We start from the raw sequence: 26,914 nt of genomic DNA, 5'->3' as shown, positions 1-26,914 counted from the left end.
CATTGCACCATGGCAGGAAATCAGCTGAGACCTTGTGGTCAGAGGAGACCAGGTTCCTGGGTGAATTTAAGCCTTTTCAGCTCTGTAACATGGGTAGAGGCAAGGAGAGAAAAGAACAGCCTCTCACCTGTGACCAAGCATGTTAGCACTGTGACCCTCACTGCTGAAGCCACCTTCAAGGTGGATTTAAGCCAGTACCTCATTTTGACTCACTCCAGCAGCGACAAGCAAGACATGGTCCAAACTTGGTTCTGAGCTCCCCTCAGCTGAGATGCAGGGGACCACACAAGCCCTTTTACCTGTTTCAGAACAAAATCAAGCAGGCAAAGATGTTGCTTAAAGGGCTTTGCTTCTGAACGTCAAGCAGCTGGACCCAGGAACATCTGCGACAGCCACATAAACCTGTGTACTGGCAGCAGTAATGACATATGGGTAATTATTAGTAAGGCTGATGCTATGGGTAAAGCTATAAACAGAAGGAAATGAAAAATTAAGGTACAAACCAGCTGTTTCTCTTTCATCTACAGACGCAATTTAGTGGTGCCAGAGTGTTATGCAATGCCTGATGGAGAATGTGGCAGGACTGAGCTGGGCAACAAGGCTGATGGCGTCCCTGAATCAGGTAACACTGCTGATTTGCCTCAGGCAAATCATTTAATGCTTCCAAGGCTTTGGACCCTGTTTTGTTCAAGTCTCTATTTTATCTGTAACACAGGAATCATGTCACTAGACTTGGTCATTTCCCTGCTTTATTGGGGACACATCTAGCACAGATAAGTGAAACAAAACCATGAAATTTTTGAAGTTGTAACTTTTGGGATCATAAAAGCACACTGTGTGTTTCCCTATAGAGCTGGGATCTTGCAGTGACACAAGATTTAACTGCTGCACACCTTTGGGCAAGTCTGATTTTGGAAGTGAAGTTACATTCTTGGGAGTTGGGAGGGAATAATTCTGCAATAAACAAAGACTGACACAAGATATAGTAAAGCTTTTGGTGAGATTTTTGAGTGAAATACACATAAAAGCAAATGGAGGCAATGCAGAGGTGCAGTATGAGCCTGCGACCCTACAGTCATTTGGAAAACAATGAAGTTCAGGAACAAGGAACATGTTTGGGGTTGGGAGGAAATAAATCATTGAACTGGAATCTGAAATACTAGGCTCTTCTGTTCAACATACTACTCTAGCATACCCAGCCTCCATCAGATGCCCTGCATGCCATACCAGGCTGAATTCAACCATATGTTTGTAGCTAAGCTATGAAATTCATTTGTCAAGTCCTGGGAGTTTCTGGCAAGTTGTCCTGTACTATATGTGTGGTCTGCTACACTAAAACAGGAGTGCAGAACATTGCAGTGGGTATGCCTATAGAATCCAAAGGCAACACAGCCGATGATTTCCCTGCTCTGACTTTTAGTGCTGTGTAATAATGAATGAAGATAGAGAGGACTCAAGTCAAAGACATTTCAGCACAGTTTCTAGGCTTAAAGCCTGCTGAAGACTGCTGGAACAAGCTATAAATACATATTTGAGCTCCACGCCAACTGTGTAAATTCAGAAGCTGCCTGCTTTATTCAGGGACTTTATACCCACCAGAGAGTCCGGAGCCTGTAAGACGAGAGGCAAGTCAGTGGCTGGCAAGAGTCACATTTTCCTTGTGAAAGGGGATGTGGAAGATGCTAGGACAATGCAGGGGTGGATGATGGATAGGAAATACTTTCTCATGTATTTTGAAAAGAAACACATAATCCAGAGTTATGGGCCGCCATTAATCAGGCCCAGAGGTGCCAAATCTTGCAAGAACAGCCAGAGGACTTGGCGTCATTTGTAAGCTATTCCTAACTGACCCCTTATTGTGATATTTGCTCAAATTCTAGATCCCAGTTCAAATATCACCACCTTGGCCTACAAACAGTTGCCTAGTGGCTCTGATTCACACTGATTCACAACTGAAGATAAATCTTTCTGCTCCGAAATGAAAGCAGAAAGCTGCTGAGAAATTCAGTTCCTCTGTCTTGTGCAATCTCAGACCAGTAGTTTTTGCAGCAAGAAGAGATCAGCCCTCTTTCTTCAACTGCTGAGCCCACATCCTCTTCCCTGCCATGTAGGTTGCTACAGGCAGTTCTGCCACCATGTTTTTTCATACATGCAGAAAGGAGGCAGAACTGTCAGAAAGAAGCTTTGCAACATTTTTTGATAATAGCATGAAGATTTCTTTTTAACAGAGTTAAACAACAGGCTGCATGACAGGAAAAAGCCAGGATCTCTCAGCCTAGCAAGATCATTTCATCTTCAGAAGGCCTTTCAGCTCATGAAGGTGACCAGGTACCATCTAACCTTTTCCGTAGTGAAAACAAGAGCCATGAAACTACTGCTACATGGAGAAGAGCTGTTGTTTCCCCCCCCCGGTGACAATGCAAATCCAACTCTAAGGCTGCATGCTGACACCTCTAGTCCCCCAAGCAACCTAGCTGCACCTTAAGTTGGGTTCTTGGAGACTCTTCAGTTCTGCTAAGATGTACAAACTCAAATAGCCCAAACCTCGACAGCCTGCACATTTGGGGCTTGACTGAGTCCTTGTGAAAGCCAAACTATCTCAGTTTCAGCTGAGGATGACAGAAGACACAGGCACTCAGTGCTCTTCATCCTCCAATCCCAAATGTTTATCCAGCCTTCAGGCTCTAGAGGACAAACCTAACTCCTCTGTGAAAGATGCATCCAGGCAAAACCAGCCACAGTTTCTCCCAGGTAATTTGCAAGATATTAATGTTTCAAATTTTCCCATTAAACCAGAGAGAAAATCATAACAGTGCCATCCAGGAAGGATTTATCCATAACATGTAAAATGCATTTCCTCCTTTTGGCATAGGGAAAGCAGCAGAAGAGATAAAAAGACAGTTTACAAGGTATATGCCACACTCCAGACTATGCTCTGACAGAGCAACATCTCTGAGCAGAAATCCACCTACAGATGGCTCCTAGTGCTATACTGTAGTGGTTGTTTCCCATCTCCCACTCATGTTATATTTATGTGCTAAGTTTCAAACACCCAATGATCCAGGCTGAGGTCATAGGACGCTCTGGTGAAGATCAACTGCTATTTCCCTGCTCCTGTCCCAGCACAGCAAGGGGGGTGGCAGCATCAGGCTGGCCTTTCTATGGGGATGAGTTAGCGTCATCCCTGTGTGTTTGGTCCCAGGTACTCACCTAAGAGCTGCACTCCACGGGTGAGTCCATAGACATCGATCAAAGCCCAGAGAGGCTCTGCTGTCCTCACCCCACTGAAGAAGAGCATCGCAGCGGAGTCATTCACCCGATAGAAAACCCGTCCCTTCTTGTCCACCCAGAAGGCTATGATGTTTCCCTCATTTGCAAACTCTTCTGGCAGAGCCTTGGCCCAAAAACCACTTTGGGAAACCAAGTCAGGGCACGCATACTTCGGCAAAGTGTCAGGGTTAATCCTCGATGGATCCTTGGAAGTAAACCCAAGCCGAAGAGCCCCACTCCAGCAGCACTGCTTTTTAGTGATCTGAAAAGATAACAACAACAATAACAGCATTTGGCACTTGAACATCCATTTACACACTACAAGGTTTATGTCATCGAGCACAGATGGCCACTGTGCAGATGAGCCCTCTAGATTTAGGAAATATTTTACCCACTAAACACCGCTGCAGCTTTTTCAGTTGCAAGCAGTAATGCTGCACCCTTAGGATGCAGTGTACATAAAAAAAAGGAAAATCAAATCTATGCAGAGAGGTGAAATGTAATTACAGCTGCATGATGACTCACTTCTATTTCTAGGGTAACTCCTTTTGGCCTAAGAATCATCCTCTCACAAAATATGCCAAAAATGGCCATAAGAGCTTTCATCTCAGCACCTGCAGCAGCAGAGCTCCTTCCCCCTAGTGCTCACATGATGCGATCTCTCATGACCTGAGGGAAAAACACTCGCTCCAGAAGCACAGTCACCACTACAGGGGTTTTCTGGGTTTCCCAGCCAACTAAAAGACAGTCTTACACCATTTAGCTTGTCAGATTGGATGAAGTCACAGCCTCACAGCAGAGAACATGTGTGTGGGAAAGCACAATTTAAAGTATTTAACTATGTTAAATACACAATTAGGAAGCAACAATAGATGTTGTCTTACGATGGGGGGAAACCTATTTATCAAGATACGTTGCACACACCTGCACCCCCTGGTCTGGGGTCAGGAACATCTGTTATAGTCATCTGGAACCAGGACAGTTCTTGCATGACAGTTGGCACATGGTGTTTCTGTTTGCGCACTGAATCTGAAGCAAACACGAGAGCACTTGAGGTAGCCCTCTTCCATCAGAACATTGGCAGCCTCAAGCAATTTCACTCTTGGCTCAGGACAGGACCAGAAACATGGATGGTACCACCTACCAGATGTCACACAAAACTTGCTACCTTACTGTAATTTCTTGCTTTGCCAATGTGCAATGGCTCAGATGAGTGGCATTGCCAAAGACTGAACTGGCCAGGACTGTAGGATTTTGTCCTCAGATGCATGGCAGCAGCCCCTTCTATCCTAATTTGGAAACCCAAGGTTTTCACCAAGGGATTGGCCAAGACATTTTCTCTGGTCTTCTGAATTCTCTTCTAATCACATTTATAAATATTGCATTTTTCTTTCACATGTTCCTTTCCAAGGTAAATCTGGAACGTGTGCCCTTGGGGGCACAACGATCTCACAACAAAGATATTGTTCAAAGCCTAGAGATTTCTATTTATAATTAAACTATTGGAGAAAACTCAGAGCTTCAGCAAAAATTCATCAACAGAGTTCCTCAGTTAAGCCAATGCTGCTCTTTATCCCTACTCAGTCCAGCCAAGCACCTAAACTGTTTACATGAAACACTTGAGCACTGACCTCAGTCCCAGGAACCATGGGAAGGTCTTGCTTGTGGGATGGACATGAGGGTGGCACTAAAAAGGACTGAAGCAGATTTGCTCTTTTGTATGTCTAGCCAGGGATGGAGTGGGATCATGCATGTCCCCAGTGGAAAGGGGATGCATGAGGCATGCATGTGACAAAATGGGAAATACACACACACTCCAAGAAAAAGCCTGGTTTATTTATTGCAGCAAATTTACTGAAAGACCTAAAAGCTTTTGGGTCTGAGATAAATATGGCCTCATTGTTATTTGTACAATTTACTCTTTCACAGTCTCTTGCCAATACTTCACAGCAATCACAGGCCACATGAAGTAAATATTCATATGGTAATTGAGGCTGTACATGGTCCATGTATTAATCAGCACCTATAAACAGTTCTCAATACAGCCTGACCACAGGCAAACTAATATCCAAATTAAAATCTAGTATAAAGCCTGCCAAGAATTAGACATAACTGGACAAAGAGTATACAGTTTTGCTAAAAAAGGCAATGGTTAATGATGGACTAAATTCTCTTCAACAGCCACTGCTAGCAGAAAAGCTTGGGAGGTCTACTGGATACCAGAAGGGAAGGGGAATCTGCATCCACACTGCTAAGCTATGGCTGCTTCCACAGATTCAGACTTCTGCTCTTTACTGCCTTATGCCACTTTTGACAACCTCACTCCCTAGCATTCCCTAAATTACATGGAAAAAACATACTGGGATGTATATCTTAGAGGCAAAGAAAGGAAATCTGGCAGCTTAATGGCATTCCCAAAGCCGCAAAGCAATCTCAGAATAAAGCCTGGGATACAGTACCAAATAAACAGAATGAAATCTCTTCACTTCTTTCCTCTAGTTTTCCAAAGGGAATTCAGACTTTATAGGACCTGAATGACTGGGTTCCTGGTTAGTCTTGCTGGTAAGAAGGTTTCAGATGCCATTTTCCACAGGCACACACAATAGCAAGGCAATTGCAGGATGAAATTATCAGAAAAGTCAAGATGTTTTTACATTTCCACCCACCCCTAGAGTACAAGTTTTGCTGAAGCCCATTTATTGCTCCTGTGAGACCTTCCTATTGGACTCAACAGGAGCTCTGCTGATAAATCCCTTGTGCAGATTTGCGTGTGTATTTTTCACATATATTAGATACAAGCTAAAATCCTAAAATATACAGTAATAAACAAGTGCAAGTTTCCAGAGTTAGCTTGTTTCAGAACGAAGAAGAAATAACCCTGAATCCCTGCCTAAACCACTAAACCCACTCAAATCTTCGATGGTGTTTTCAAAAATGAAACACTGCTTTCATCTCCACCCAAATAATTTTTTGTGGTTGTTTGTCCAGACTTCTGGCCAACACGGAAAAAAATCCCACTAGGCAATGTGAGTGAGTCCTGCTGGGTTTCTAGGCTGAGTAGAAGTAGCAAGAGCTCCACAGGAAACATAAACCTGTAGGAGGTATTTTCTATCTATGGGCCCAAGCCTGATATCGCTGTATATTTTCAAAAGGAGGCATCTTCCTCATTTCTTGCTCCTTTGCTGGCCGTAAGAGAAGAGGCAGGGAAGGCTGATACACTGCTGTAGGTCCCAGACTCACGAGATACATGCAGCTAAACCTCCTGGAAAACTCCTTGTGCATAAATGAAGGATTTGCAAGCCGATCTTTCAACTAAAGTTGCCAAAGATGACAACTTACTTTGTGCCAATGAAAGGCATGAAATCAGCTATGAACAGAAAAATGCAGTCCCACAAACTAGAGGGCATAAAGATCAGAAAGTATCTCTGGATTAAGTTTGAAGTGCCCCAACCTCCTAAAAAGTGTTTCAGTTCCTAAGAGGACTGATGAATTTCTTCACTGGGAAGCTGTTGTCATGCTGTCTTAAAGGAGCTGAACCTTCCATGCCAACTGCAGCACAAGGGGTGCTAACTCCATCCTCCTGGTTACCACAGACACAAAGGAAGTGAAATCCGCCTCTGCCAGCAAGAAAAATGTGATGCCTGCAATGTTCTCTCTTCTGACCTTAATGCTATCAGTGGACTGATTCAACAAAGCAGTCAGTAGACCTCCTAGAAAGATACTTTTCTTGCAACTAAGATGACAACTGTGACAGAACTGACTGCCTCTTTCATCCTTTCAGCCAAACCCTCTTACCTTCCCTGCTAAGCCTATGAGCAAGCACCTTCACTTCCAGGTCCCTTTCACCTCTTATCTTTCGGCTTTGGAGAGGCTGACTTCCACCTCCATGAGACCAGCCCTCACTGTTTGCCTTGTTTACAGGAAGAAAAGGGCTTGTTGTGGAACTGAATGCATAACTACTCACCTCACCTCAGCCCATTCATGCAAAGCCTAGAGGACACACTGGCTAGAGAGATTCTGAGGCTGCAGTATTTCCAAATGAGCAATACAACCCTTTTTTCTTGCTGTTTTCCATGCAATCTTAATATGCTGTTTCTTTTCAAACGTCAAGATAAACTCTTTCAGAGTATGGATTTCACTTTAGTCCCCAGTTTCTACAGCAGTCTGTACCAATGACTTCAAAAACTATGGTGACAAAAGCAAAAGTATCAACAAAGACCACAGATCTTTAAGGCCAAGATCAGCCTATTGTGCTTTTTGATGAAGGGCTAAACATCTGGTGCAAGCACCAAAGCCCAACATCTATTCACAGCAGCTTCCATGGCAATGAGGAGAGGTATCATTTACTCACCTTAAGCCTGACTTGTTCATAAATAACAATGGGCCTGTTGCTGAAGGTAATGGCATTGCAGAAGCTAGCCTGGCGCTTCACTGCCTTCTGTGTCGTGTCCATGATGATCTGGGATCCCTTTGTGTGAGGATGGAAAAGCAGAGGGCTGATGGACAGAGCTCCACACTGCGGGATGGGGAGACAGTGCTTCTGCTTGTGGTGGCATCGGTGGGAGGAAGTTGAAAATGACCCACCTATGGAATCTGAAAGGAGAACGAGGAAAAAAGGGTTTCACATCTGCTTTGAGTAGACAAAATTTTCAGCGCAAAAATAAGCAGGAGTACTTCATAGGGAAGCTACAGATAAAGATAAAAGTCAGTCAAATCCCTACTTTGTGTGTTACTGTGGGTTTCTAGAGCATCTGGAATAATAAAAGGCTACGAGGATACAAAATGCTCCCATCTGTATAGAGCACAACATGGAGATCACAGCCCAGGACTGAAATCACAGGCCATCATGAGGCCACACATTGGAAAAGAAGGAAGAATTGGTTCCAAAACTGGAGCAAAGCACATGTGAAGCTGCTGTATCAAAGTTGTCACACTTTGGGAGAAATCTTCCACTTCTAAGGAATCCCACACAACTTGACCTTTTATCTCACTCCTCCTTTGCAACAGCACCTCCATTGATCCTTGCCTCCATGTGTCTTTGGATGCTGTCCTATCCGCCCATGCTAAGTGCCAGCTCAGGCACATACATTGCTTATTTATACTCAAACACCACTCAGCAATAACCCACCTGGATCCCTCCACCAACCACCATTCATTTTCCTCTCTCCTCCATAGATGGGAACCTCAGCTGAGTTCCCACTTGTCATGAAGGTATTGATCAGCACACTATAATTATGGTGAGGAAAGAGAAGTGGGAGAAAGGCTATGAGGCAGAGAGGAGATTACATCTTTCTCTAACCAAGGCCCTACACAAACAGTCAATGCACAAACAACACAGTCACGACAGCAGCTTTGTTCATGAACAAATGGATGCAGAGTTTCTTTTCAGTAGAGAGCCTGCAGCACTTCAAGCACAAAACAATCATTATACCAAATGCAAGTTGCCTGCTTCCTTTTCCTTGTGTGCATATACACACTATATTATGCACATACGTTTGGGAGGACATACTCATAGATTTGGAAACAGAGTATCAACAGAATAAAGGATTATTCAGCGATAGACTCAAGGATGCAACAAAAGTAACTATGACCTTAACAATGTGCCAATTTGTGCTGTAAAGATGCATGACTAAACAGTATGGTTATAAACATCTATTCCTCAAACATACAAACTATAGAAACTAATTATGTGCGTTCTTCATGCAAATTATTTGCTGACAGTTACATCTTTATATAACTACTATAAAATAATGCTGACACCTCTAATGTAACTCTTTGTAATAAAAAGCCTGGACTTACTCCTCCAAGCCTTTGGGGTAGTTTTAGCTTGTAGCTACATGAAGTTGTAATGGCACATCAATAGGGTGAGCCTGAATAACTACCAACAGAATATCCTGGTTTTTGAAGAGAACTTTTTAATTCAGCTTCAGCATCAGTCACTTCAGCCTTCTCATCTCCTTGCTGGTTTTAGCTCCCATTTTCAGCAACAGTATTATCACTTCAGAACAGAGCAGCAAGGCTAGACAAACAGGGCTGTTACTTTTAAATGCTTTCATTAATGGTTTTAAGGGAGAGAGGAACCCACTGGGAGCTATTTGACGCTAAAAATCTTGTGGAATGTAAGTCATCTTCCTTCGCCTGTTCCCACCACACACAGGAGAAGAAATAAGGAGCTTGACATGGTGAAGGGAAGGTCAGGATGGAGTAGCTCGCGTGAGTCTGACCTTTTCCCTTTGGTCATGCTACTGACATGGGGCAGTGTATCCTGCCTCTCCCCACACCCCAGACCAGGTGGTCAGAAGACAACACAAGCTGCAGCAGCCCTGCAGATAGAACTTTCTGAGGTAACTTCCTAAGACGTGTTTAATTGGAGCCTGTCTTATGCCCCAAAGAACAGAAAATTTGACTTGATGATCTTAAAGGTCTTTTCCAACCTAGTCAATTCTATGATTCTGTTATGTGTGTAAGATTGAATCCCTTCCAGTATCACTAGCTTTTTTCCAAACCAGGTATGTTTTCTACTATCACCACACTAAGCCCTCATCTTTAGCAACACCTTGCCAATGAATTCCTCAGGCTTAATGGCATTTTGCAAAGAAATACTTCCTTTATCATTGCAAACATGATGCTGTTCATCATCACAAACGGTTATGAGTCAGAGCCAGCAAGAGCGGCTGACTTAATCTTTCTCCACTCCACCTTCCCCAGTGGGTCTGGCTGGTCTGTAGGGACGAGACTGCTGACAGACGGTCAAAGCAAATCATCCCAGCTTCTCTTTTAGCAGAAACTTTTCAGGCCACTGGATCTCCTCATTGCTCATCTCTTAGCTGTCTCTCCATTTCTGCTATACCCCTTTTTATAGGTAGACTAACTGAAAATAAACATCAAGCATAGAAACTTCCATTCCCAAATTTTTCACTTTCTCTAAGATATATATGAGGTCACAATGATTTCTGAAACATATTGCATATTGAAGGATATATTCAACTGTCTGAGATTATTTAAAGTCAAGCGCCCCATAGAGAAAAACTCTTTCACTAGTAATTTCCAGTCTTGTTTTATTCAACATATTTTTGATAGGGTGCATATTATGTGAAAGGGAAGAAGCTACCAGTGACTATACATTAATTTCATGTCATCTTTACATCCAGACCTGAATTTTGTAGCTCAAACTTTTTGCTGGCAGTCACTCACCAAAGCAAACTTGTGCAGTGCAAAGGCACACACATTTTAACCTGATTGCAAATCTCAGTGGTCTAATTTTACCAGATAACTTGGCTGTGATAGTAGCTGTTGCACCTCTCCACAGGCCATTGTGCCCTTTTAAAATGCAGTAATGGAGTTACAAAAGCTTCCCACAGCTTCCAAAACAGGCTCTGATAACAACAGTGTATGTCCAGAGCATCTGCTGGAGCAGCATTTTGGAGCTGTAGGGTCCTGCCTGGCCCCACGGGAAGGATGCCAGAGGAATGCTTATTTGCTGTGATGGTCCAGCACTGCTAAGTGAGAATGGGTCAAACCCATGCCAGACCAGCATCTGCAGGGTGAGTGCCCCCCATGAAGACAGCTGAAAAGCAGGGCCATCATGCTCTATGGGAATAGAAGAAACACCCCAGGATCAGCTTCCATCATTATCCATGGATAATGCAAATGGAGAGAAGATCTCCTTCGTTCTCCCAAATACCCTTACACAGCAATGACTCTTACATGATGAACACGCTCAGGAAAGGACCAGAAAAAGTCTTCATTTTAAAAACGGACAACTATTTAATAATGGGGTTTTGTACTTTACAAGTACCTGGAGATGTTAAAGCAATGGGTCAAATACAAAGGCCTTTGCTCAACTTCTTCAGGGCAGCATGTCCACTCCAAAAGGAGGAGACACCATGTAACTTCAGATGGCAACACCTAACGCTGGACTTAGACAAGGAAAGGGGTGCTTTAGCAACACAAGCTGGTGAGATAAATTGCTTTCCTTACTTGGCTGGCTAAAAATAAATCATCTGCTTAAAGTTTTTGTTCTCACTGGCTGGACCTGGACTCCAGCCTTCTCCCATCCCTTGTTTACACTACTACGCATTTTGACATCCTCAGCCTTTGCTACCAGCAATACTGGTACACTACAGCTGGAGCCCTTGCTGTAGGTTTCAATTACTTTTTTTGAGTGAAACTCACAAACCCAGAGTTTTGGCTGGCAAAAAGAGTCAAAAGTCCTCCTGATTTCACAGCAACCGTGCAAGACTTCATTAACCGAGAGTCTGTCCCAAGACTTCTCCTCTGTCACAACCTGACTTACCAGTCACCCAGCAAAGATGAAGTAACTGCTTGAAATAAAAATTGTAAACAATTAAGTATCTGAAAGAAGTCTGAAATATGACAGCATGTTCAGGGACACTGAAAGTTTCCCATTCCACAGTATAACACAACTTCCCCCCAACAAGCAGGAGTTGTAACAACATGCCATGACTATGCAGACTGGTATCTCATGACAAAAGTCACAACAGGAAAATCATGCCTGTTTGCAAACAGCTTCTGTGTCAAAAGGTTACAAATCTAGAGATGCACCATGGACCCAGTATAGCTTTCCAAGTTTCATGTTGGAGGTCACATAAAACGGCATCTGCTCACTTGGAAGATTGGAGAGACATCAGTTTTCAATTCATGCCCAATAATAGATGCTGTTTGAACCATTTCTGTCAGTACTGGCTTTGAACCCCAAACACAACCTGCCCCTAATACCATGAGCCCTGCCAAGAGAGTGGCAAAAGTGGTAATGTACCGCTTGCTCCCCTGAGCCACAAACATGTGGGCTGGATCTTCTGAAACCTTTAGTAAACCAAGATGAAGGAGATGTTAACATGAACCACAGTCTGAACCACTCAGCTTTCAGTGTCCCACACATAAGCACATCCTTTTGGTGGCCCTGTTTGAGAAAGCAGAATATTGCTTCAAAGGGGCTGCACTTCTCCCTCCATGTGCATTAGATGTCCCTGGTCTGGATCTCAAAGCCTGAGCAACATCCACATACTATATAGAAGGCAGGACTGGATGTTCTCAATGTAGCAAAATGTACCCCAAAGCCTGTTAGGGGTTTTCACCAGAAGCATCCATTCTCTGCAAATATACACATAATCCTAAAGGCTTGGGATTTCTTCAGTGGTGCAAGAAACGACAGGATTTAAGTTTTTCTAAAGGCACTTTTTCCAGTTGAAAAAATCTCAGCACAATCAAAATGCTGTCAAAACTCATTTCAGACTGAAAAGCAACTGCAAGGTATTTAAGATGAACTTCTTGGAGCATTTGGAGTAAGTGGCATTCAGAATTGAAAGAAATAGAAAAGATGACTTCAAAACAGAGCCCAGGGACTAACACACAGTTGCAAGTGGGAGTGACAAATCCCTGTCCACCTGGGGAGAAGGAGAGGGAGAAGTCTGGAGCTAGTGACAAAGGTGCCTGTTCTGCAGGATAGTGACAGTGAATAGAGTGGACAGGGCAGAGCACCACACTATGAAAGCAGAAAAGGGTTTCAAAATCATTACGTTATCAAAAGAAGGTGACAGAGAGTGCTTTACCTGGCAAGTGGCCTTACTGTATAAGCATTTAAAGGGAAGGATTCTGAGAAGGAAGAAAAAGAAACAATGTGTAGACGTGAGGAACACAAAGGAGACCTTATCCCAAGGATGCACACAGGGTGGGACAGAAAAGCTCTAGCCCTGAAAGAGTACCTCCACAGCCTTTCCAAAGCTGGATGGTTACTAGCAGCAGAGGGAGGAAAAATACTTCAACTATGAGATGAACGCCTATAAGCCTTATTGCTTTCTGAGGTGGTCCCATACTTTGAAGAATTATCAGTGAAATACAGCATATTTTGTTAAACTGATCCTTCACATTTGTTAATAAAGTTCAGAAGACGAAAACCATGATGAATTTGTTGTGCTAGGCTTTGCAAATGGATTCTTAAAAGCACATTACAAGATACAGTTTACTAAAAATAAATATTAGCTTAACACCAGTGGAAACTGAAAAAGGGTTGCTAACCTTGTTTTCTCACATGCAGCCTGACCCAGGGCATGTGCACAGAAGAAAGAGAACCATAAATTAATGCAAATTAAAAACAAGGGTTTCTTCACTGCCTTTAAAAATGTTTGCTATTCTTGAACGAATAAGTAATCATCCATCTCCAGTCTATATCCAACTCTTCCTGCGCCTGTTACGATGGCAACGACCTTATCAGATTGCTGTCACCACAGTCAACTTCTCATCTTGCCATTAAAAGATGACCAGGAGGCAAAAAAAAAAAAAGCTTTTCTCTTCCACAAAGACTGACTACCACTTTGCAGGTGTTGGAGACCACTCAATGATAGAAATACAAAGTGTTAATTCTGGAGCACTAAATCCAGAAATGAAATTATGGAACATCTTGGGTTAACCTTTAGTGAATTAAGGACATACCTACAAGGTGGATCTCAGCCAGCAGGTCAGATCTAGCACTCCCATCCAACACTCCAAGTCAAAGCCAAAACATAACTTATTTTCATCTGCGCTATTTTAGCAGTGACAAGATGCATCAAGGGGGTAGGTTCACACATAGTGTAAGATTTTCCATTTAAATCGCAAACTGCAAGACAAGAGGCAGGTGCAGACAGACCACATGCACATGAAAGGAGATAATACCCATCAGGGTGGGGCTTGAAGTTGTGCTTTTATTAGCCCAAAGAGAAAAGCTGTGTTTAAAGTAGCAGATCTGAAAGACAACAGGGATGGCTTTATAGACACCTATGAGAAATCCCCTCAGTACAAAAACCAGGCAATAGAAATGATTTGATCCACAATGGATCCATCTGTCAAACCTGACTGGTGGGTGGTAGGGAGTTTTTAGTTTGTGAGGAGCCTTCAAAGTGAAGAAGCTGATTTGCAATTTCATAGAGAAAAATAAAATTGATGAAAGAGATGCAAAAAGTGACAGTAAGGGCAGAGGGTGTTTAATATTTGTTTATAATTCCAGCAGAAATCTGGAATAAGTACAAGTGTGGCAAGACTCAGTCAAGAGCAGAAGAGAGAAGACCAAGGTTTTTAGAAAGAAAAGGGGAAAAGCTATGTCCTGAAGGTGGGACAGATGCAGGCAGAATCTGCAAGACTCAGGACAGTGATGTATTTGAGTGGGTTTAGGAGGATGGGCTGAAACAGAGACTGCCATTTCCTCTGCCCCTGCTCAGCAGCATTTGCCCTCCATCATGTGCAGTGCAGCAGCTGTGGAGCAGAGATGTGTCCTGTTCAACAGCAGCTCCTCATGCAGAGCCAATAACCTCCACAGGAGTGCCAGGGAGTTACCTGGGTGTGGGGCTTTTTTAGCAACCTCAGCTGAACCCATGGACTTAGATATGAGGCTTTACGAAGGCTTGAAGAGAATGCTGAAGCTACAGGCATTAGTAAGAATCAGGATGGTGGCAATCTTTATAAAGCTTGAAAAAAGAAGGTGAACAAGCTGAGGAGTGACAGGAGAATCAGAACTCTGCTGCAGTTACATTAAGCCAGAGTTGCCTGTAATATTTTATTACAAAGAAAAAAAAAACAACCCAAAGCAAAAATTTAGGTTGGCCAAAGGAGATTAAAGCACAACAGAGGAGAGGTGAATCTGTTCATTGACTGTAGGAAGGATGTGGCTGAAATTACACAGAAAGAGGTGAGAAGTTGCTCCTGGGCAGAACCTAGAGGAGACTCTGCCAGATATGGGAAGGAAGGTGAGGAAGACTCCTGAAATGCAGGAGAGGCAGGAGGAGAGAACAGCAGGGCAGGACTGAGGAGGGGATGCAAACCCTCACACAGACCAACTCCAGGAGAAGCAATTCAGCTGACAGCACTGCAAGCAGTTGAAAATACCCAGCACCATGAAGGTGGCTGATCAGGCCCTTTTTTTCTGTGAAGAAAAGATGACCTCAGAAGAGAGGTGTGTGAATATGTATTTCTATTGCACATAAGGCTGTTGAGAAGAAACCCCTTCCCCTTATAAATAAATTTTTTTAACTTCACATCTTCAGCAGTGATGCCGTCTCATTGGTCCCTAATTAGGTCCTGTTTACTCAGCACCTCTCGCAATCATTCACAGCAATTCAGTCACTGACGTAGCACACCACAGAGGACGGCCACCAGATCCCTGGTACTGCTCCACTTCTCCTGGGTGCAGAACATCTTTTGCAGGCTCCTTCCTCACCCTGTCGCTGTGCCAATCCCCCTGAGCCCCTGTGGGTCACAAGCCCACTAAGCTCATAAGAACAGCAAGAGCGTAAGTAAGCAGCCATATGCTCCTGTCTGCTGAGTAAGGAGAGAGGGGGTGAGCAGGCCCCCAGAAAGATGCTGGGCAGCAGCAGGATGAATTCCCCAGGAGCCATGTCCCCCAGGGTGCAGCCAAGGCCGTATAAAGGAGACTGAGATCCCTCCATCAGCAACAGCTGCTTCTCCCCACACCATCTTCTACCAGCTCTGACCTACAGGCAGAGGGACTTGTCTGTGCCATATAATTAGTTATTTTTGAGAGCAGCAATACACTTCTGACCTTATTCTCTTTTCATCTTGGTGCATCTTTATTATTATTACTAAGGCATGATAGGTTAGAAGTTGTAAGTAGAAAATGAGAAGATCAAAGTAAAAAATGGTGCTCTGGAAGCATCCAAGATCCCTTTCTTGATTTAGAGTGTTTCTGCTGCAGTGATCAGGTCAGGTCTGTCAGCAGACTAACGAGAAATGTAAAAACATATTTATGTATTCTAACAAAAGAAAGCAAGACTGAGTCCAGTTCTGTTCAAGATTTAGGGATATTTTAAAAATTCTGTTTATCTTTCTCTTCCAAATGTGCCGTTTGGGAATCTTCTCCTTTGCTAATATCTGATGATTCAAGAGGAGGAGGAACAGCTTGCCCAAGGTGGTGGCTGATCTGTCCATGCTGCAGATGGTGGCACAAAATTAAAATTGAATTAAAAAAAAAACAAACTTTCCATGCTACCTCCTCTTGATAATCCTTATCTTCTCAAAGGTAAACTGGTACACTGTTGGCCATAAGATTATGTATACTTTATGAGTTAATTTGCTTCTCTGTATTAATGAATCAGTTCCCTGCCATAGCTCCTTTTCCACTGTCCACTTTGGACAAGCCAGTGAACTCTCCCATCTACCGAATTCCAGTTAGTTACTATTCTTAGTGTAGATCAGAACTATTTACAGAGCATTTTACACCTGTATTAACATCACAGAGTTAATGTAGTGTAAACTAAGCCTAACTAGTTATTGTAGACATGTAACTATGACCAGTGCTGCTGAGATTAGGGCCAACAGCACCTCTGCTCCTCTCTCTAACCTTGTATGAGCACACACAGAGGTCAAATTCAGGTTCTGCCCTCACCCACATCCTCCTGAAGGTCTGCCAGGAAGCAAAACAGTGGCTCTGCATGTGCTCTCCCCAGATACCACATCCCCTCATCCCCTGACAGAGGCAGGTGCCTAAGCTAGAGAGGTCCCAGGGTACAGTACAAGTACAAACCTTGCATCAGTTTTGAACCAAAGCTTTATCTTTACAAGTCAAGTATTTCCACTCTGCACTGCTTTTTTAGTTCCCCTCCTGCCATACCAGGCACAGCTGTGATGAACAGCTAAACTGCTGCCCCAGAGGTAGCCACGTTTCCCTGACCAGCCCACAGACAGCAGAGCAGCCACTCTCAGAAAGTTCATGACAGTTCACACTGCAAAAAAGTAGCTACATAGAGCCCGAGAGCAAATATTTTATGGCCACATAGTATTTCCATGCTCTACAAATCAATGTAAAAGATGTTTTCTTCTAGGGGCCTCATATAGACACTGTTTTTAAAATGCATTCCCTCTGCTAAATATAAATCAGTAAGAGTTTTTTTGTTCTTCCAAAAGATTAACTAGCCTCAGTATTTTGGGATCTAATTCTGGAATACTTGCAGAGGTGCCAGCATTCTCTTCCAATTTAAATACAGTTTAATGGAAAGTCTATCCTGGGCACATTTTCCATGTACAGTGTGACAGCTTGGAAGTCTGAATATTGAGATCTCACCAGAAACTGAAGTAACCTGTCAGGGTTAAGCTTTAGATGTTTGTCAGGACAAGAAGGAAGGTGGGAGCAATGGAGAGCAGGAAAAAAAGCAAACGTAAGAGTGGTAGACACAAGCAAATGGACTTGTAGAACCAAAATCCAAAAGATGGTAGAAAATGGAGGAGCCTGTTGACAAAGCCATGCAAAGAAAATGTGAGCTAGAGAAGCTGTGGTTCTGAACTCAAGCTCTTGAATTAGCTTTGAGTTATACCTGTGTAAAATCAAAGATGTGCCTCTAGACTCAAGACACTGAATTGGGCCCACAGCAGCCTACTCACACTGCATATTTACAATAGCGTGAGCTAAATTAGGATGCTATTCTTTATACTCCGTCACCAGTGGAAAAAGATAGGGTCATAAGAGGGTAATGAAGAACATCTCTGAATTATGCTTCTCATCTGGATCATCAACTGGAGCACACTCTCCCACTGCTCTACCATTCATCCCAGTACATGAGATGCAGGACACAGTGGCCCAAAATCTTCTGCTGTTTCTGACCTCCCATGTCCTACGTGTATTGTTTAGCACAGCTCCCTAATCAGAGACCAACTCTAATCAAGAAAGACTAAAATTCCAGGCTGGAGACACCATCCTGCCTCGCTCTCTCCAAAAAATTTTGGCTCTGCCATGTGTTCCCAGAATAAGGCAAGCGAACAGTAAGACCATGGAATAGTGCAGGCTCTCCAACGTAGAACAGAAAGCAGGATCATCTTACAGAGACAGTATTTGTAAGTATTATGAGCAGGCTGGGTTCATAGCTCCTGAGCAGAGAACAAAGACTGCTAAAGGGATACCTCTAGAAAGAGCCTGGAAAACACCCCAAGACAGGACAGCACATTCATCTCAGAGCAAACTCTAGAGTTGTACTGAAATACCCCTGAGATTATAGTGATTTAACCCTCAAATGCCATCAGTCCTCACAGCCATGAAAGGTTTAGAGACCAGCATACTAGGTGAGCTTAGATCACAGCGAACAGCAAAGAGCTCCTTCCTCAAGAGTTCAGAGAGCTCCTTGCTCAGGGCTCAGCCACACTGAGGATTTAGCACCACACATGCTTTGTGCCTTCTCAAGTATGTGTCCTTGTGCACAGCACAGCTATGGCCAACACAGCCCTGATGTGCTCTTGCTTTACAGCAGAGCATGTTAGTACGGCATAACATTTCAGCTCAGAAACATTGCTGACAACTTTGGACTGCAGTTGTGATATCTCCAGTGGCTTTATTGCCTCTTCTGCCTTTTGCTGCTTGAATTTATTGTGAATGTCACATGTGTATGCTCTCACTTTAATTTAGCGTGTGGATGGGTCAGGATGTGCATCCCAGAGCCTGTAGCTGGACAGTGTAGATTATGTTTATCATTCAGCACAACAAACCATGAAGTTTGATGCTGTAATACTATTTCTAAAGAATCTCAGGAAGCAGTTTTTCTTTTATCATGCATGACATTTACACTTGGAGTGTGCTCTTTTTCCTAATACAAACCATCCATTACAGTCACTTTGAGGTACTGTAAAGTTGAGTCATTTTGTGTGTAGTCTTGTTTGAAAACGCAGTGCTCAAGTCATACTTGTTTCACATGCTTCCTCTTGAGGTCCCCTGCTATTGCTCCTTGCAGGGCCTCTTGAGAGCATGCCTACCAGAAGCACCTCCTTACTCCCATCCGTATTTAAAACTTAACAAACACTTCTGAGATGTAGTGATTATTTTTCTAGGGCCCAAGCAGTACTCTGACCAAAGGCTTACACTCCCTCCTTTCAGTGTTAGCTGTTAGACAGTACAGTCCCCAAACTATTTCCAACCACACCAGTTACCCAAATATCAAAGATTTTCATTCAATATAAAGTCCAAAAGCAGTCTTAAAGCCCTTTAAACATACACCTGCTGAGGGTCTCCTGGCTGCAAGGCTTATGCCATTGTGAAATGGAATATGAAATTTCTTATTGACAATGAAAACTGCACCTGGAATTCTAGTTTTGCTACACAGTGACTACACCCAAAAGATGCTGATTCCAGTGGCTTTTTTCCTGATTATATTTGGCAGCAAATAAATCCTTAGAGTGTAGGGTTATTAGAGCAGGTGAAACTACTACTGCCTTTACTATTTGGCCATGTTTAACATCCTCTTTAATGTTTCTGAATTATAGGAACCATGTACTTGCCTGAATTCCTCTTTTCGGTTCTCTCATCTCTCCCTGTGCCCATTTCTCTTTGAGGAAAACTCACACGAACACATAGCCTTCTCCTCTGCTTGCTTTGCTATTCCTTCCTCTCCAAAACATCTTCCTCATCTTCCTCCTCTCTTGTCACCAGTGCTAAAGTTTGTCAGCCACTTCCCTCTTTCAAGTGTTTCACTTCCTTCACTGACCTCATCTTAAACAGCACGTTTCTCCCTCGCTTAGGATCTCTTGCACTCTGCTGATTTGGTTTCCTCAACACAGACACTCTTCATATCTTCTTATTTTGAAAAACTAAAAAAACAAACTAAAAATCCCACCACCACTCTCCTGAAACAAACCAGGTCCTACTGATTATACAAGGCCCCCCAAGCATAAAAATCCAATCAGATGGATTTATTTTGGTAGTACCCACTAGTTAATCTGTAATGTATTCCTGCAAAGTAATTTGCACTGGCACTAAGCGAGGTTACAGAGTTTGACATCAAAATGGCATTTTTTCAGGTGCACTGCTGGGATTAAAGCACAGGAACTTACACTTAACTACCTTCATCCACCCTACCTGGCAGAGCTGGCATGGCAGCACAGAAGTGAAGCTGCCAACCCAGCGCAGGACACCAGCCCTGCTCTCCAGCAAGTTCTCACTACACAGATAGAAATTCTAACCAAGAACTTTTGCTCAAACCAGAGAGGTCTCCAGTAGCACTAGAAGTGTTAACTACTACATCGTTAAAATACTATTTCTTTTCCAGGCAAATAGTTTAAGTACTGCTGAGGCAAAAGCAGAAGAAAGGCCAACACATCTCCTTTTACGCAAGAATTTGGCCATCCACACATGCATTCCTTCGTTAATCTGCACTTTCTGTCTCACAGTCAAGTGAAATCTAAATTACCGACTTTCCCACTCTTGTCTGGCTCTGAAGCACATTGCTTGCACCAGTTTAAACACCTTCTACCAGTAGTTAACCCTGTTTTTTTTAGCAGACCAGCATCTAAACCTGGGCCATTGAATTAAGACATCAAACTTCAACAGCCAGTCAGGGCATAAAGTTACAGTGTATTTTAATAAAGATAAACAGCATCTCTAGCACTTATTCCAAAGAAGCAGCATGAATACTATTCCATCACCCTTCCTAGGAATTCCCATGCCAGATCCATGAAGTTATTAATTAATGTTTTGCTATAAATAGGTGCTGGAGTAGTCCGTACAGGAACTTGTTTTCCTTAGCAGCTGCTTCAACAGGTCAGCCAGTAAAAGACTGAGGCTGTTGAATCCTTATTTCCTGAGAACAAGAGCACACAAAAATGTTTTATTTCTTTAAAAGTGATTCTACCTGGTAGCCACCGCTTCATGTTGAGTCTCACAAAGACAGAAAACATGTCTTACCCTGAACTGCTTATATAAGCAAATAAATGGGAGTAAGAAAAAGATAACTTTGTCAGCAATAGCATGCTTCCTCTGAATTTCAGTTGATTTTAATGAATCTGTCAGAACATATGCTGCTCAATACCCACAGCCAATGCTTGCACCAGAGGACAGCAGGAGGTGTCTCCTCACCTCTTCTGCTACCGTAACAGAACACAGTAACTCCAGTCCTCTGATTTGCACAGGCAAAAATACACTTCAGGCCCAAGCTCAAAGCTTTTTAATTACAAACCCTTATAGAACTTCACAAACTTTCATTATTATTTTCTTACAACTTGGGTAACAGAGTCAACTCCTCAAGTCATTTTGTAGAGGCTAACCCAATGTTTCCTATGAAACGATGCCAAGGAAGCTTTGCCACCCCTTGCTCGGAAACTGTGTTAACATCAGTGTGTGCAAGCTATGCAGAAGAAAACTTCTCGATGATTCAGTCTTCAGCAACTTTATACTGCCCTGATCCTTCCTGACTCAGATGACCACTTACCATTTACTGAAGTTGGGTAATGTGACTTGGGAGGAACATCATGGAAACAAAAAATGATTGCATTTCTAAATAGCTGAAGGAAGAGACATGCTAGAAAAGCAAGCCAGCCTGGAATAGAAACAACACTCTGCTTGAAAATTCATGCAAAAGGGCATTTTTGTGTATTGGGGCATTGATAAGAGTGGAAAGAGGAGGAAATTCAGTGTCACGCAATTCAGAGCACTGTTCCTGATGTCGCCAAATTCATAGCGTGACTGCTCTGTCACAAATAGGAAACAAGCCTAAAGGCTCAGGGGGCTTTATTCTCTTGGTGGAAAGACACCTACACTGTTTCATAGGAGCAAGGAGCAATTAAGTGTGGATGCCAATTCATCCATTTGCCTTGCTCTTTGTAGCTTGAAAAATTTAGTCTTTGTCCAGCTAAGAGGCATTTCTTTTGATAAGACTAACCACTGGATTAGTATTATCATTATTTTTAAGTATATAACTGAACCTGATTCTCTAAGCCATAGCTCTATATTATAATTTAATAAGGACCACACTGCCTCCCTGGCAGATGCCTCCTTCCTGCCACCACAGAGAGATGCAGCTGTTGAACTGGAGTCTTCAAATCCAGACCTCTGGGCTATGAAACATTCCCCTGATTAGTTTTCTGCACCCAAAAGCAGATCTCAACGCATGATCTGAACCTACTGCTGTGAACACAGTACGTAGAGGAAAAAATATACGTCAAACTGAAGTTGCACAAATTCAAAACTGCTATCAAGCAATATTTTTTTCCTAGAGGATGCACTGCAAAATCACTTCTCTGGAGTACTGGGGTTATTTAAGGTAACTTGCCCATATTTACCCTTTGTTACAGCTGCCCACACAATACTACATACCTCCTCCTGCCTCAACTGAGCCAGCAGTACCAGCCATGTATGTGTCGTAAGACTACAGCTTCTGCCACATGCTAAAGAACAAAATGGATAAATTCTGTCCCTGAGGGTTCAAGCACAGATTTCCCAAAGCACAAGATTACAAGAAGATGGAAAGTGTGTATTGTCATGCATATATAACCAATGAATCTTAAAACATTCCAGTTACTATATGCTAAAGATTTCTTGATCTGCTTCGAGCAATTGCCTGTAGACTGGTCAGCCTGAAGCTGCAATCAGTTTGAGATGAGGTACTACATCGAGTCCCCATGAGCAGCTTTGCTGTATGGGGATTCAGAGCAGAAAGGTCTCTGTGGGATAACTCACAAGTGGTAGTCACTTTACAGATAATGGGACAGAAATATCTTCCAGCAAAATGGCTGAGGTTATCACATCTCTGGTGAAGAGCATTGCAAGAACTGCAGTCATTTCTTGGATGAATGACTTTAACACTCTTTCAAATTTACCTACAGAACATTTGAAGGATATTTCTCTACATTTTGTCCTTCCTACCATGGGAACAGGTAGAATGTTTCATCCTTTGTACGATAAACACCATTGCACATCTGCCTAGGAAGGATACAGGGAGCTGTAATCACTGCATCTCCATTTCAGAAATTAATTTCTAACATGATGCAAGATTTTCTACTGCATCTCAAAGACAGCCTTGACTATTTTCCCACCGAAGCCTGACTGCTAGAAGCCATCCACAGAGTAGCATAGGCCAAGCACAGGAAGATAATTTTACAGCCAATAATCACCTGAAATCCAGGCAATGAGATACAGGGACAATATGTAGAATCACTCACTCTTGCTCAAGCAATAGAACCTTGGGCTGGACAGAAAGGAGTCAGAAGCCTTGTCATACCAATGCTGCTTGATCAAGATCTCTTCAGCCAATTTTGCAAAGCCAGTGGTGGAAACAGGGATTAAGAGCAGAAAGACAGCAACTTCCCATGCTGCAGCCCCTGCTCCATGCAAGATGGACCTGCACCCATCAGGACTCCCACACTTGCATGATTTCTAAATACATAGCTTCAGTCAGAATCAGAAAACAAGCAAGCAGCATGAGTGATGGTCTCTTTCCCTTTGGAGATTAAAAAAATCAGAACCACTTTAGGATAACCAGAAGATAAATTAAGCAATTTTCGTCTTCCAAATTGCACAAAATTCACAGCATCAATAATGTCTTTGTAACAGGAATTAGATTCTTAAGACTATTTTATATTTGATAATCTGATTCTATTTGGTGTGCAAAGACAGAAGTCATTTTGATCTGGGATACTGCCGAACATTATAGGCACCCATATACTTCTATCTTCCAGAGTGACTTTTTTCTTTGAACTTCTTCTTTAATCTCAGTCACTTTGTTAATCTCAGTCTCTTTGTAAAATGCTATTTTTCAGCCTTTGAAAAATGCCAATTCTTAACAATCCTTATGTCTCCAGTCACTCTTCCAGCAGCTCTACAGAAAAGTAAGGTTTTATTTAAAGTACTTTTAGTCGAGTCAGTGAACATTAAAGATAGACAGATCAGAGCTGAAGTTGTAGCTTCCAGAACTCTCCCCTCAAAAGCCCTTTCCCTTCTTTCTTCACCTCCCAAAAGCTAAAGCCAACCAAACATTTCTCTCTGCCTGCTGACCAAAAGCCTGATCTGTGCCACAAACTAAAATCCAATCTTTATTTCATTCCAAAACCATACCCCCAGCACTCTTGCCACCAAGTTGCCATTTGCCCAGCTTTCTAGCATTTAGATTTACCAGGAAAAAGCAAAAGAATGACATTTTCCTCATGCAAAAGATGTTTACTGGAAATCTTTGCTTTAAAGCAGCAACCAACCAATAGCGCATATCGCATTTACGCCAGAGCTGTGACGAATGCCTGTTGAGCTGCAGCACTTAAACTACTTGCATTTTAAACAGCAGTTTGTCAAGAGATGTTAGTTGTTTGGGAGGCCTCTGCTCCTAGGAACATAAACATTTCTTTTTATACTGATCACATTTTCTTTTCCATGTGGTGCTTCCAGCAGAGACTGAAATTAAAATGGCTTCTTTGTGTGCCACAGTGTGGTTTATGGCTCAATTCCCCCTCTATGCTTGTGAGCAGGGGGTAGCATCGCACAAGAACTCTGCACAGCACATTCCCCATCCTTGCCTTACAGGTGGAAGCCTCCTCTATGCAGGTGGAAGAGCTCTTCCAGGCTCAAACCCATCTACCCTCCTCCAGGCTACACAGCTTCCCTTTGCCTGATAACAGGCCTGGGACTTGCAGCAGCCTGAGGTCCACTTGAACTTTGAAAAGCACACAAAGGGCTCAGTTGCTAGGAAGCACTGCAAGAAACAGAAGAAGAAAAGGCTCTTGCAGGAGTCCGAGTCAAAAAAGAACAAACAAACAAAACCAACCTCCAGACCTGACAAGGGGCAACTCAAACAAAGGCACATGTTCCCTTCAAACCACCTCCCAGCTCAACCGACACTGCTTTTGAGGTTCCATCCTCCAGTGCTCTGCTTAAGCCAGGCCACAAGCCTCACAGCTCCTTGAAAAACATATTTTCAGCCCTCCCCTGGTATCTCACAGCAGGTCCTGGTTTCACTGACCGGTCTATTGGCTAAGATCTTCCAATGTTGCATCCGTGCGGTGCCAAACGGCTGCGCAGCAAGGTCTATCACAGAGAAAATATGAGTGTCAGCCAGAGAAAGCTTCATGAAATCACAGCAAGCAACCCAAAGACTTCACCTGTTTAGCAACACTAAACCAGCATTTTCAGAGTCCCACTGATCCATCTGCAAGTCAGCTGTAGGCACTGTCATGTTAGGGCTTTGTGTGCTTCAGTCCATGATTATTTATCTCCAGTGGTAGTCAGAAACAAGACCAGCCTCTTCTATCAAGGCAAATTTTACAGAGGTCACTGCACATCCGTCCTGCCTGGGACAAGTGTTGGGTTCTTTTCTGTTCTCCAGGCTTCATCAACAAAGCCTGCTCTGAGCAGCTTCTTGAGCCCTTGGGGCTAAACCTGGGTAGGTCACCTCATTTGGACCAGGACCAGCCTCACTCTGACCCTATGCAGAACTGCCACATCAGGTACAACATGACTGGGCAAATTCAGACTATGGGTACGCAGCATCACTTGATGCTTCCACTCTGCATTTACCTGTATAGGCACAAAAAGATGTAAACTGAACCACAAAAAGCAGCTGATTTTCATAGCAAGGGGCCTTGGTTTATCACAAAGGCTTCTCACAAAAAAGTGATTTTAACTCAATGGAGAGATCGAGAATTCCAGATTTCTGCTGACACTGGCTGTTGGGAGGGAGGCAAGCAGAAGCACAGTGTTTACATTCTGTATCATGCTCGTGAATATATATGGTTTTTATTATAGCTCCTCTTTACTATTTTCCATTTTTTTTAAATAAAATTCCTATCAACATTTCTAACAGGAAAAATATGTTCATGCATGTCATCAATCACCAATGCTCTCTCTGAGCCCACCCCTTTTGCTGTGCTGTTGGACTCACAGTAAATCTCAGATAAACCAAAGGACTCCTCTCCCCAGCCCCATCAACTGCAGTCATCTTGAATGTAATTTTTAACGTCAGCAAATTAGAGTGTCCCTTTAAGAGACAATCAAGGACAGAATCAAGGAACAGAAATACCAGTGAGACTAGGTGAGATCAGCTCCACAAGAGCTACAGAGAAGGTGGCTCTCATCCATTTCAGACCAGCTTCACTCAGATAAATACATTTTCAAAGCAAAACACTGATCTAGAGGGAGATAGACAGGGAGAATAATGAACAGACAACAACACTAATAGGGATGAACCGCAGAGCAAAGCACAGCAACACGCAGGGCTGCAGCATATGCTCTGACTGTGGGCACTCACACCGCAAGGCTTGTGGCTGGCAGCCACGTTCGTATTTAGCTTCTGGAAGGCAAGATCTCCCCTGACCTCCAGCTCAGTAGCCTGCTGTGCCATCAGTAATCCCTGCCGATTCCCGAGCGCAATCTATCAGGACCAGTTTTTGCTTTGCTTTCACTTTTCAGGAAACTCCCTTTCCTTCAGGGTTAATGCATTTTTAGATTGACAATGCAACACTCTCCGCATGTGTGGATATCATTAATGCAAAATTCCTTAATAAAAAGAAAGCAGCCCTATCAATTTTGAGATTATATGTCTAGAGGCCGCCTCTTCTTAATCCCTGCTAGATGTCAGCAATGGTAATTATATTTGTTTATCAAATCAGTTTTATACTGTTAACAACATTAATCTTCTGGCTGCAAGAGTACTTGTTCTGATTAAGCATGCAAATGACTCCCTAGGTTATGTCAAGGGATCCTGCAAACTTTCCTGAACGGACAACTACTACCTCTAAATTAGTTGAATGATAGTTAAACATGTCACCCATAATTCTTAAGAAAACAGGAGTTCGATAAGGAAGAGGTGAAGAAGGATCAGAGGTAAGGACGCTTTCACATCAAGAAGGGAAAGGATCAGTCAAAAAGAAGACAAAGTAAAACAACAAAAATCTGACA

The 26,914-nt window shown here is 43.0% G+C and overlaps 2 protein-coding genes across 5 annotated transcripts in view; one reads left to right on the top strand and one right to left on the bottom strand.

Annotated features, from left to right (window-relative positions):
- The window catches only part of ATP5MK (ATP synthase membrane subunit k), a 272,077-nt gene that overhangs the window by 102,371 nt on the left and 142,792 nt on the right, over window positions 1-26,914 (top strand). The gene's annotated exons all lie outside the window — the stretch shown is intronic.
- The window catches only part of NEURL1 (neuralized E3 ubiquitin protein ligase 1), a 157,642-nt gene that overhangs the window by 55,319 nt on the left and 75,409 nt on the right, over window positions 1-26,914 (bottom strand). For all 4 annotated transcript variants that reach the window (XM_062601960.1, XM_062601962.1, XM_062601959.1 and 1 more), the window contains exons 2-3: window positions 7,622-7,863; window positions 3,211-3,532 (exon numbers count right to left, since the gene is read on the bottom strand). In XM_062601960.1, the coding sequence (XP_062457944.1) occupies window positions 3,211-3,532; window positions 7,622-7,863 (564 nt within the window). The remainder of the gene's footprint in view (window positions 1-3,210; window positions 3,533-7,621; window positions 7,864-26,914) is intronic.

The sequence above is a fragment of the Pezoporus occidentalis genome, unplaced genomic scaffold, assembly GCF_034315485.1.
Source record: "Pezoporus occidentalis ecotype Australia unplaced genomic scaffold, CSIRO_AGI_Poc_V1 ctg73, whole genome shotgun sequence".
Classification (NCBI taxonomy): Eukaryota; Metazoa; Chordata; class Aves; order Psittaciformes; family Psittacidae; genus Pezoporus; species Pezoporus occidentalis.
This window is presented reverse-complemented; position numbering and strand designations above follow the sequence as displayed.